At 40.0% G+C, this 12300-nt stretch overlaps 1 protein-coding gene across 4 annotated transcripts in view; it reads left to right on the forward strand.

The window, feature by feature from the left end:
* SYBU (syntabulin) overlaps nt 1–12300 on the forward strand; it is a 112849-nt gene that overhangs the window by 64095 nt on the left and 36454 nt on the right. For all 4 annotated transcript variants that reach the window (XM_036075737.2, XM_036075738.2, XM_036075739.2 and 1 more), the window contains exon 4: nt 1526–1723. In XM_036075737.2, coding sequence (XP_035931630.1) covers nt 1526–1723 — 198 coding nt within the window. The remainder of the gene's footprint in view (nt 1–1525; nt 1724–12300) is intronic.

A 12300-nucleotide genomic window follows, 5' to 3' on the forward strand; every position in this document is an offset into this window, starting at 1 on the left:
GGGACAATAAGCGATGAAAGAGCTGAGCAGTAACCACCAGGAGGGGCTCTCAACCCCCTCCTTCACAGCCAGAGTTTCTTCCAGAGTTTGGTAAGAACAGGGGACTCTAAGTGAGCAGCAAAGGCAGAAGGCATGAGCAGGGCACTAAAAACTACTTGCTTCCAGAAATGTACCAGTGAGGTCCTGTGGATACTAATATGTCCAACAGGCAAAAAAAAATAAAAGAAGAAGAAGAAGAATATTCGGAGAAATGAATCATTTTACCAGTGCCAAGTTCACTTTGTTCCAGAAACTGGGGCTATTTCATAATAAAATCTGAAATGAAAGCCAAAAATGAAGCCATGATTTTTTTAGATGGATTCTAGTCGTCTTTATTCAGGCAACCAGTATATTTTATTCATGCCTAGTTCTGTTTCTGTCTTTATTAAAGCTGTGGAGTTGAAGAGAGCCTTTCACAGATGGCAAATTATTTTTGTTCCTTTAATATTCATAAAAGTGTAATAGTCCAAAAGGTATTAGTACTAAACTCTTTTTCTTTTTTTTGTCTAATGAGTTACTAAAGTAGCTCTGCCATCAAAATATTTCTGTATAATAAAGAATTATTTAGTAATGAATATCTACCACTAATCGACTATTTGGAGGAGACATACTTTAAATTCCCATACAATTCTCATCAAAGTATAGATGAATTAACCAACCATCATGAATATTTAATAAATATGAAAAGCATTTATAGGAGTCAGCAGTATGACTTTCCTGTTTGCCTCATAAGCATCTACTCAGGTCACTTCCTATCATGCATATTAGCTTATAATAATGATCATAGTAATAACCTATAACTTGAAAACTAAGGGGATATTTCTAATTTGAATATCATTTTCATTTTACCAGTTTATCCCAGACAGCAAGATACTGGATTGATATATTTTGGGGTGGGTATGTATGCTAATAAAACAGGGTACTTAAAAAAAAAACAAAAAAAAAACCCTTTTTTCCTGCTCCCTTGAACTCCAAAAGCCAGATCTCTTATCTATTAAACTTTGTTAACCAGTTGATGGGCCAAGTGATCAAAAACTGGGTGTGGTCAGTAATATTCAAGTAACTTTTTTTTCCTAACACAAACAACTCTGAAGAGTTCACAGTAATGCCCTTGGGTTGCTGTGGTGAACTCTTTATTACTAACTGCGTCAAAAAATCTATGGACAATTTTGACCCAAAAATATACTACCTAAAGTGTTAAAACAGACAAACCTTTAAGTGTTGACATGAAAGTTATAGAGATATTTGTGGGTTATTAGATATTAGATATTAGAAGGTTTTGCTTTAAGATATATTTTATGATAACTGTTATTTTCTTAACAAAATTGGCCAAAATATGGAAAATAAAAGGCGAGGCATCTGCAGGCATCCACGCAGGTCCTCATAAGTGGAGTACGTTTGTGTGAGTACACGTGTTGCATGGCTTCTCTTTGCCATCATTGATTTCCTCCTCCTCATTAAACACTTACTGATTCCTGTCTTCCAGATGACACAGGCTGTCCTAGCAGCCAGTCAGTGTCTCCCGTAAAGACGCCCTCTGATACTGGAAACAGCCCTGTTGGCTTTTGCCCTGGAAGTGATGAAGACTTTTCCAGAAAGAAATGCACAGTTGGAATGGTTGGTGAAGGAAGCGTCCAGTCATCTCGATATAAGAAGGAACCAAAGTCAGGCCTTGTGAAGCCAGGTAAATGCCACTTACTCTTCATGCTTTTCTCAGAACAGTATGACTGGAGTGATTTCACATTTGAAATGAAACACCTGTATATCAGGACAGGGCAATACAGTACTGATGCTGGTTCAGTACCCAGAAACATCTCCCTTTTTTAGGGAGGTAGGGCAGAGAGTGGAATGTTTTCTGTACTGATGGTTAATAATTGAATAAATATAGGGATGTGTGTGCATTATAGAGGCATAGAAAAAGGAGCAAAGTTGGAGACATGTAAAGTGGATGGTCTAACAGACATTTAAACTATGTAATTCTAGCATAAATTTTACTAAGAAATTACTTGGTACCGTCTAAAGTGCCCACAGTTTTATGAAAAGAACAAGTTATCTTGATGGGAATCTGTAGGTGAGCAGACTGACTAACCTAGTGACTTTTATGCTTTTAAAGAATTAAATATGAGTATGATGTTATATGTATACATATAGATGTTCGACAGTTACAAAATATAAGACGAAATGGAGATTTTTATTGCATAAGATACCATGAACGCCAGAAAAGGTCAATTCTCAGAATTTGCAATATATAAATAAATATGTTATATCCCAGAAATATGTGCAGTATATGAACAAGTATAGTTTTAATAAAACTAAAGTTATAACTTTTAAGTAAAAGGCCTTGAGCGTTGACATTGAGAGACAGCCTATATATTGCATTATTTTCTTCAACACCCACAGTTAATGCTGTACATATTTATGAGCCTGAAAAGACAGATTAATGACTTGCATGAGTCTTCATTCCTTACGTTTGTCTTCTCATTTTTTTGGTGATGGTATCATTGTGCAAGGAGCTATAGATGTTTTTTTTCAGTGGAGCCAAGGCTTGGTCCTATGTCCTCTTCCATCTCTGTCTGCTTTTGTTTTTCCTGAATAATTGATTTGCACAGCATATCTTAATGGATTATTCTTCATCTTGCTTTTGGTCAACCAAAGATAATGTTGACTAGTCTCAGAGTAAAACTTAAACTGTGTGAGAAGGAAATCTCCTCTTTCCTAGGCTCCTGATAAATGGTAGTCATGATGAATTTGTGAACAGTCCTTTGCTTTGAAATAATATGAAAAAGAAAGGGAATGATGCACAGTGGGGAAGACAGCATATAAAAGAGAAAGATGGTTATCGTAAAAAGGGTGTTGGATACCTTCAATACCTAAGACAGAGACAGTGAGTTAAAGCATGTCATGTGATTAGAGCCAACAAATAAACCATTACCTTGTGTACACAAGAACGAGAACTGCCTCCCTCCCTCCTTCAGCTCAGTGGTTCTTTTTTAAATTGAGATACAATTCACATACCATAAAATTTACCCTTTTAAAGTATACAATTCACTGGTTTGTAGCATATTCAAAATTATAGTTTTGAAAAAGTAGTTTATTCAAAAAATCTAATTTCAGAACATTTTTATCATCCCACCAAAGAAGCCCCCTTGCCCATTAGCCCCTCTCCACTCTCCCTTCCCCTCAGCCCCTGGCAACCACTAACCTGCTCTGTCTCTGTGGACCTGCCCATTCTGGACATCCCATAAACATGGAATCGTACTGTATGTGGCCTTTCGTATTTGGCTTCTTTCACTTAGCATAACGTTTTCAGAGTTCATCAGTGTAGCATGCATTAGAATTTCATTCATTTTTATGGCTCCATATTATTCCATTGTATGGCTGTACCACACATTAAAATGGACTTTTTTTTTTTTTGAGCAATTTTATGTTTACATGAAAACAATGGAGAGTACAGAGAGTTCTCACGTACCTCTCCGCCACTGCCACCTCCACTTTTTCTTTATTAACATCTTGTCTTGGTGTGGTTATACCCCCCGTTTTGTTTATCCATTCAGAGATGATGGACATTTGTGTTGTTTCTGCTTCTTGGCTCTTATGAATAATGATGCTATGAGCATCCATGGAAAAGTTTTTTGTGAATATGCTTTCAGTTCTCTTGGGTATATGCCTAGGAAAGAGATTGCTGAGTCATATGGTAACCACGTTGAACTCTTTGAGGAACTGCCAGACTTTTCCAAAATGACTGCACCATTTTACATTCCCACCAGCAACGTATGAGGGTTCCACTTTCTCCACATCCTTGTTGATGGCTGTTACTGTCTTTTTTATTATACTTATTCTTGTGAGTGTGAAGTGGTATTTCATAGTGTCTTGATTTACATTTCCTCGATGGCTGATGACAATGAGCATCTTTTCGTGTGCTTATGGGCCATTTGTACATGTTCTTTGGAAAAATCTTCTCAATTTTCTTTTAACCTGAGAGTACTCACCAGTAGAATCTGTTTCTCTAACATATGGGATGTAAGTTTAAGAGCAGGAGCCTTGTCATCCTCTTTCTATTCCTGCCACACAGAGTCTGGTGCATTGTGGCGGCTCGACAGCAAAGGTAGGTTATGAGATTGAAAAGATAAAATGGTGCAAGAAAGAATGCCAGCTTCATGAATTGCAAAGAAAGAGTGACTTCACTGTGCAGGTATTGTAGGGTTTGAATGCAACTTAAAATTATTTCATTTTGGTTTCCCACCCTCCACCTCCCACCTTATTCCAAAAACATTTTACAGTGGTGACAATACAAAGGAAACAGGGACACAGAAGACAGGTATGGTGCAGCAAGAACAAACTAAGATTAAATGGAAGTTAAGATTATCATTGCCCTTCCTTGTTTCAATAATCATAAGACCAATAATCAAATGTTAACATAAGACTTAAAACCCTATGTGTGTGTGCAGAATATTCACACTGAGCAAGTCCTTAATCCTATAGTAGGTACTCAACTTGCTAAGGATCAGCCACTTGTCTTGCTGAGCATGTTTAAGCCTTAGGTCATCCTGAAGAAAATGTAGACAAAAAAAGAAAAAAAAAATGAAGGGAGGGAGGAAAGAAGGAAGAAAGAAGGAAGGACGAATGGACAAATGAGAGAAAACAAGAACAGTTCTTTGTGTTGTTTTAATTCATGGATCCTTTGAGAATCATGAAGGCCATGAACCCATGCTCCGGAAAAATACCCATACACACAAAATATCACTATTTCTGAGGTTTCTTGGACCTCCTTTCTTAGAAATTATGAATCCTAACTTAATGACCCTTTGCCCAGAGGCAGAACCTGAAACATCACTTTTGTCATACACCAACTTCTGTCACCAGAATTCTGATTTCCTTGCTCATAAGCATACATATCACCTAAGCAGCCCTTCCCACGCGGTGTTTTTATTTATTTTCATTTAATCAAGGTCAAAGGGATCCCTAAAGCTTCTTTCTTAGTTGCCTAAAATTCCTAATGTCATCAATGAAAAAGTTGCTCGAGCTTTTGAGGGGGACCCAGTTCTGTACAGTAAGCTCTTTGTAGAAAAATCTGTACCGTGACATATAGTTCTCTGAACTTTCAGCAGAATAGACCTGTCAGTCTCATAAATATGAAGAGAGGAAATCCTGGAAACGAGGCCCCTGGATGACTCCACAATTTATAAAATGCAGAGACATCATCTGTTAAACCACAAGAAGATAATGCTCTCAGTTTAAAATGTTCTCCCTCCTCCCCAGCCCCAAGTGACCGGCTCCCCTCAGCCCAAACCCATCCTCAGCTCTCCGTGTGTGCTCTACTTTTTTAAAATAAATCAACTCATTAGAACCAATACCAGTTTATTAAAATAGCAAGTAATTAGTGTCTCTCATACGGATGTTCTGGGCCTCTTTAACGTTAAATAACCCAAGCCCATTTAATTTTAGATCTGTTGTTCTAGATTCTGGAAAACTGCTCTTCACCTCAAAAAGGAGTTCTTGAAATGCCCCTTTAGTCATTCAGATAAAGAGCTAAGATGCTCACTGAGCATCTGATGCAGAAGGAGAAGGGAGATCTGTCACAGGATGCTGGGAAAAGCTTAGGAAGGTGGGCTGAGCAAGCCTGCACCTTGCCAACTGGGCACCGTGTGCACACAGCATGCCAGATCTTCCTTCCTCAGGCAGGGCCTCAGGCAGGGCTTGTTCAGGAGCTTCTCGGAGGTGGTGAACCTTCTGTCACTTTGGCTTCCATCACTTAATGCCTATGCAGATTCAATTAAAAATTGCCACCAAAGAGCAAAAGAAAACATCCCTACGGTCCAGCTGGATAATGGCTTTGCATTTTCATGGTTTCCTTTTATCTACCAGTCAATTCAGGGAACACTCAAGACAGAATCTCCAGAGCCTAATACAGTGCCTGTGATAAAGTCGGTGTCCAGTAAATACTTAAATGAGAAATACAGTGTACACCATATACAAGGAATTGTGTTTGGCACGGGAAGAGCGTCGGAGAGACAGGGCAAAGAAGACCTCAGTGTCAGCCCTGCGTTTAGGGAGCTTATAACTGAAGCAGAATACCGTGTGATAAGCTTGGCCTATGGTGCCGACCAGAAGGAAGGAATGAAGGCATTCCGTCTGGGAGCTCTGAGGAATCCGCAGTGGAAACAATCCTGCTCCCAGGTGCTCCTCTCAAGTTTGGTCTGCAGTCTTCCTGACATTTCCACCCAGAACCGCAAGGCCTGACTGCATTACTGCACCAGTACATTAATGACATTCCTGGGCCTCCTTTAATGTGGGTTTACTACTTGGTGTAGCTTAGTCCAAGGAAGAAAAAGACCTGGTGTCATTATTTTACCGAAAGAAATACTAAATCCTTTCTCCACAAGGCTTGATGGAGAGCTGGGGAAACAATTACATGATTTAAACAAAGAATCAGAAGACAAGAAAAGGAGAAAAAAAACACCAGCTGATGGAGGAGACAGATAAAGAGCAAATGGTTAGGGTCACTATAATTTAAAAGCAATCCCCTTTTAGAAACTGAAATGTTGAAATCTGCATTTGAAAGATGTCACTGTGTGCCATCGGCATTCAAGCTACGGTAGGATTCCCTTGTCATCTGACACCCGCGGGTTAAGGGAATTGGAGACCTGGCCAGATGCACTATAATAACCTCACAACAATAACAGAGGCCTGGTTACTTTAAAAAGACCATTTCCCACATTCAAAGGCATATGCTGGAAAACTCAGAAGGCACCAACTAGGTTAGCGATTAATCGACACTGGTTCCCGTTGTGGATAGAGGCTCTTTCTCACACAGCGGATAACTACAGATGTTCTTGTGCTTATCACGAGCTTGCTTTCACTTCAAAGTTAGTCCTGTGAGATCAAAGAGAGCTAGACAACTTACCTGTGAGAAACCATTCTTAAAATAACGTGAGCTACCTAGAGGGGAGTTGAGAGCGGAGACATGCACAGCTTCTTCCCCAGGTTACTCAGCGTGGCTTGTCCTTGGGGGAAGAAGTGTGTGTCAGAACCACCAGACTCCGGTGTGTTGTACCTTGAACCTTGAACATACAAGGTTCAAATCTTCATGCCACCACTTTATAACCATGTGTTCTTCAACTGCTTGTTATCTTCCCGAAACCTCGTATGCAGCATCTGTAAAATGGGTTGTTTTGAAGATCAAATAAACTAACGAATGTAAAGTGCCCATTGTTAGACCCGCCACAGGATAATTCCTCAGTAAATGTTCATAGTGGTCATTTGTAGCTCCTAAAATATACGTCACAAATTCCATGCACTTTCTTTACAAGGAAACCCTTTAAAACTCTCATACAGAACCTGTGTTTATTTGAAACAGCATTCTAGCATGTCCTGGGCTCCTAATTCACATAAAATGGGAGCAGTGTTTGCTCCAGGAGGGCCCTGACAACAGTGTGAAGTGACGGCTGATGCCTTGACAATGAAGAGATGGGAAAATATGAAAGAGCACACAAAAGACCGCGAAAAAGCACAGTGGCCTCTTAAGCGTTTAAGTGCTTTGTAGCACTTTGTGCAGTAATTAATGTTCTAGAAACAGACTGAGTCATTGTGATGGTGGAGCCGGCAGAAAATGATGTGCCTGAGGGCAGAAAAATGTCTCAAGCATTTTAGAAATATTTTCATAGAGTGGAAAAAATTAAAATTTTAGTGCTAAGAGATTTTGGTTCTATGGAAACTTCCAGCCTTCTTGGCAAGGTGATATTTTTCTAATAGCTTATAGTTACAGTCAAAGGTCTTACAGCAGCACAGCCCAGCCTCAGATAAAGGCTGTGATCTATTTTAGATGCTGAAAACCTTATGAAAATATCTGCAAGGGTATATTGGGTGTAATTGTGGGGCTTAAATAACTCTGAAATTGGATTTAAAAATTTTTTAGCTAGAGGTGCCTGGATGGCTCACGCAGTAGAGCATGAGACTCTTGATCTTAGGATTGTGAGTTCAAACCCTACGTTGGGTATAGAGATTATTTAAAAAAATAAAATCTTTTTTAAAAAAATTTTTTTAGCGAACATTTCTGGAGCGCTGACTGTCCCAGCAAAAGTCCAGGCATGTTACTCTTTAATCCTAACATCCATGGGAGAAAAGGATACCCTTGTCCCCTGTGTCACAGATGGAGAACCTCAGGCACAGAGAAGTTAAGTAACTTATCCAAGGTGGCACAGCTTGTAAGCAGATTTTAAACAGGGCAGTCTTGGGCGCCTGGGTGGCTCAGTTGGTTGGGCGACTGCCTTCGGCTCAGGTCATGATCCTGGAGTCCCAGGATCAAGTCCCGCATCGGGCTCCCTGCTCGGCAGGGAGTCTGCTTCTCCCTCTGACCCTCCTCCCTCTCATGCTCTCTGTCTCTCATTCTCTCTCTCTCTCAAATAAATAAATAAAATCTTAAAAAAAATAAAAATAAAAAAATAAACAGGGCAGTCTTGCTACTAACTCTTAACCATTGAGCTGGTTGTAAAGTCCACCTTCAAAGGAATAATTTTAATTACAATAAGGGAGCGTGACAATTGAGAAAGATGTGTTGAATAAGACAGAAATTATTTTTCTTTAATGTCTGTAGAGCCCTAAAAATTCTTATTAATTTTCATAAATTAGCTGATATAGCCCATATGTAGATTATGCTGGCTGTTGCTGATAACAAAATCAATGAACCTCAAAGTAACTTCAATAAAGTCCACAGAATTGAACACATAAGACTGTTTTGGGGCAGATCAATAAACTCTGAGGGTATGAACATCAGAGGAATGTTAAGGTCTTCAGTATTCTCCACTTAATCATACACTAGTCCTTTCCTACTTGTCAAGATGTTTATTGTGCTACCCTGCATATCATGAATAGTTTCCTAAGCAGAGATCATTAGACTTTGTCAATTTAAACAAGAGCTTTTGTGTTTATACTGAAATGGGTCTCTGAAACTTTCTTTCCCCCTGAGAGAAAGAATGTTCACCGAGGATATTGCAGAGAATATTTTGTGGTGGACTATTGTACAATCTATCACTTCTCCCCAGCAGACACCAGACCAGAAAAATAAAGCTTAAATGTGATGAGTGGACTGAAGGGTTTACCTTTAAGGCAGGGTTACATATTTACTCCGTGCCTTTCTCCCATCTGTGCTTTTCATGGAGCACCCAATCAATGTAATGGTGCCAAATGGTCCGTTTATGGTTTTTCCCTAAGAATTAGTGAATTATAATCCTCTTCTTCCCACAGGTGACTGCCATCCAAATTCTGGGTCTGGTAGGATTTATTGCATGTACAGTGTTCTAGCCACTGGTTTGGGGGCCTGCCAAATGCTTACTAAGTGCTCTAACGTATTGAGAACGAAGCATTACTGGTCTCCCATACATGGCAGACGTTCCAGCAGACCACACACCCACCATGAAACATATTTATCGACTGCCAACATAAGAGAAATAAACCTAGAAACTTATTTTCAACATAAACTTGGAAACCAAGAGTTATAAATCATGCAGACATATGCTTCAGATTGGACCTTTTTTTTTGTACTAATTGAGGTGGGTTTATCGAAGAGACTGTCTGCATGCAATGGGCATAATTAAGGGGATCCAACAAGGCATGGCGAAATGCTTGGCCCTGGCAACAGCTTGGAGCCATTCCCATATCCTGAAGGGCCGAGGCGGGGGTAGAGTTGCCCAGAACACAGAGGGAGAAAATTCTGAGGCCATGTGTGAAGCAGCTGTGCACTTGGTAGACGAATGAAGCCCCGGACAGGAAAAGAGCCAGAGTGGTAAATACCCTGACCTCTCTGTCTTCTTTGCTGGTATAATTTGTTGGGTGGCCTTTTGGTTTACAGCAGGGTTATTGACAAAAAGTTATGTGTTGAACCACACAGTGTGTTCGTTTGGGTAATTCACTACATTAACATTTTCTACCCCCTAAGCTTGTATCTGATAGCAGCCAAGGATGCAGGTCATGGTTAACTGAGGTAACGCTTCAGGAACCTGGCTACAGTGGGCTTACACTTGTAGAACGTTTATGGCATTGCGGAAAGGTGATGTCCGTGCCCTAGTCTAAGTAAAGGAAAGGAAGGAAACCCTCACTTTATCACATATAAGAGGTTTCTGTTAAACCTAGGTTTGAATCCTGGCTGTACATCAACTAGCTTGCTTTCTTTCATTCGTTCATTCATTCATTCATTCAACTAACAGTTATTAAGCATTTACTCTGTGCTGACGCCGTTGTTCTAGGCATTAAGGATAGAGGGAAGAAACAGACAAGATACCTGTTCTCATGGAGTCTGCCTTTAACATGGGGAGAGGGCTGATACACAAGCAGACAAACAAGATGAGTTCAGATAATGACAAGCAAAGCAAGATAATGCTATATAGACAGTGACTGGGGATGAGGCAAGGGAGTGTCTGGGGCGATGACATTTGAGCTGAGAACTTAGCATATTCCTTCATGTTTAGGGAGGGTTGTAAGGGGCGGGTAGGGCAGTGAGCTGGGAAGGTAAAGAGCGGTAGCAGATGAGGTCTGTATTGTTAGAGTACTGGAAAGCCATTGGAGGGTTTTTAAGAAGAGAGACATAATTTAAGGTAAATATTCGAGATCCTTCTGGCTACTCTGTGGAGCTTGGATTATCAGGAAGCAGGTACACTGCATTTAGATGGCCAACCTAAGAAGGAGGCAGCAGAGACAGACAGAAGTATAGGGATACAGTGTATATGACCGAATATAATGTCCCCCCATTTCCCTAATGATAATAAAAAAGTTTTGTTTCATTTGCTAGCTCGAGTAAATCTTTGGGGATATGGATGAAATAGTATCTGATGGGTTTTTTAGTTTGTTATCTTAGTTAAATGTACTTATTTATACTATATTGTTAATTTAGAAACATTGATTTGTTTTTTTAAGAATCATTTATTTGAGAGATAGAGAGCTTGGGAGTGGTGGGAGGAGGGGCAGAGGGAGAGGGAGAGGAGAGAATCCCAAGCAGACTCCCCACTGAGTGCAGAGCCCAATGGGGGGCTCTGTCTCACGACCCCGAGTTCAGGACCTGAGCTGAAATCAAGAGTCGGATGCTTAACCGACTGAGCCACCCAGGTGCCCCTACAAACATTGATTTTTTTATTCATGGTTAATATAAAAATTTTTTATTCAGTTGTTCTCACCCTTAGAGCTACTTTTCAACTCATCTGACTTTTCTAGAGCACATCATTTTCACTTTCATCCAATTTGTCTGATATGAAGCAATTTTGAATCCATGTCTGGTGCTCTCATTGGACATTTTCTTAAGCCTACAAGTATTGTGAGGGTATCAGTTAAGTTACTGTAAAAAAAAAAAAAAAAAAAAAGACTCTAAAATACAGAGGTTAAAACCAGACAGAAGTTTATTTGTCTCTTGCTAAACAAAACCTAGGTATTTGGGTGATCCCGGCTGGTAGGCAGCTATGTCAGGTCAGCTGTCATCCACCAGGCAGTGGGAAGGGGGAAAGGGACCAAGGGGCACTCAGTCATTTTAAGGTCAGGACACGACGTCATTTGCAATTATATCCCAGGACATTTAGTCAAATAGGCACCTGTTACGGCGGAAGAAGGGGAGAATGAAGGTAGACATTGGAGGATAACCTGCAGGTTGTCAAAACATCCGCTGTACAGCATGGGGACAGCTGATTTTTCTGTTTTCCTGTGGATCTGTATAAATATCCTTCACTATCCGAAGCTACTTGGTTCTTGAGTTCAGTTAGCAAGGGATACAGGTTTTTGTGACCTGTACAATTTAACCATCAAGTCTATTGCTATATAAAGTGTTCTTTTAAAGGCTGGAAGAGTCCGAGGAGTTACAAAATCTGTTTTTTTTTAATTTCTTGGCCTCCTTCATTTTAAACAATCCCATCAGTTGACCTCCAAAGACAACCCAAGCTAGCACAGATTGAGGTCAATTCTGACTGATGTGTCTTTTTCAAATGGCACTTTTTGTTCCAAGAAGGTAATTATGAGCAAGAGCTCTGTAATAAGAGGCTTTGGAAAGACTCTAATATATGGGGTTTCTTCTTTTCTGAGAGGTAATTGTGGGGGGAGGGTTACATCACCTTATATTTAGACACTGAATAGGGTGGACCAGGCCACCTGCAGAGCTGTGGGGGAAGAGAAGTTAGTGGGCAGAAGAGTTTCTTTTGCAACATAAGAAAATATCTTTTCTTTTTCTTTGTAATATGGAGGAATAATTAATACTTAGCTTTTGCAGGTTACTGTGAGAATCATAAA

The sequence above is a fragment of the Halichoerus grypus genome, chromosome 5 (assembly GCF_964656455.1).
Source record: "Halichoerus grypus chromosome 5, mHalGry1.hap1.1, whole genome shotgun sequence".
In the NCBI taxonomy this organism is placed as follows: Eukaryota; Metazoa; Chordata; class Mammalia; order Carnivora; family Phocidae; genus Halichoerus; species Halichoerus grypus.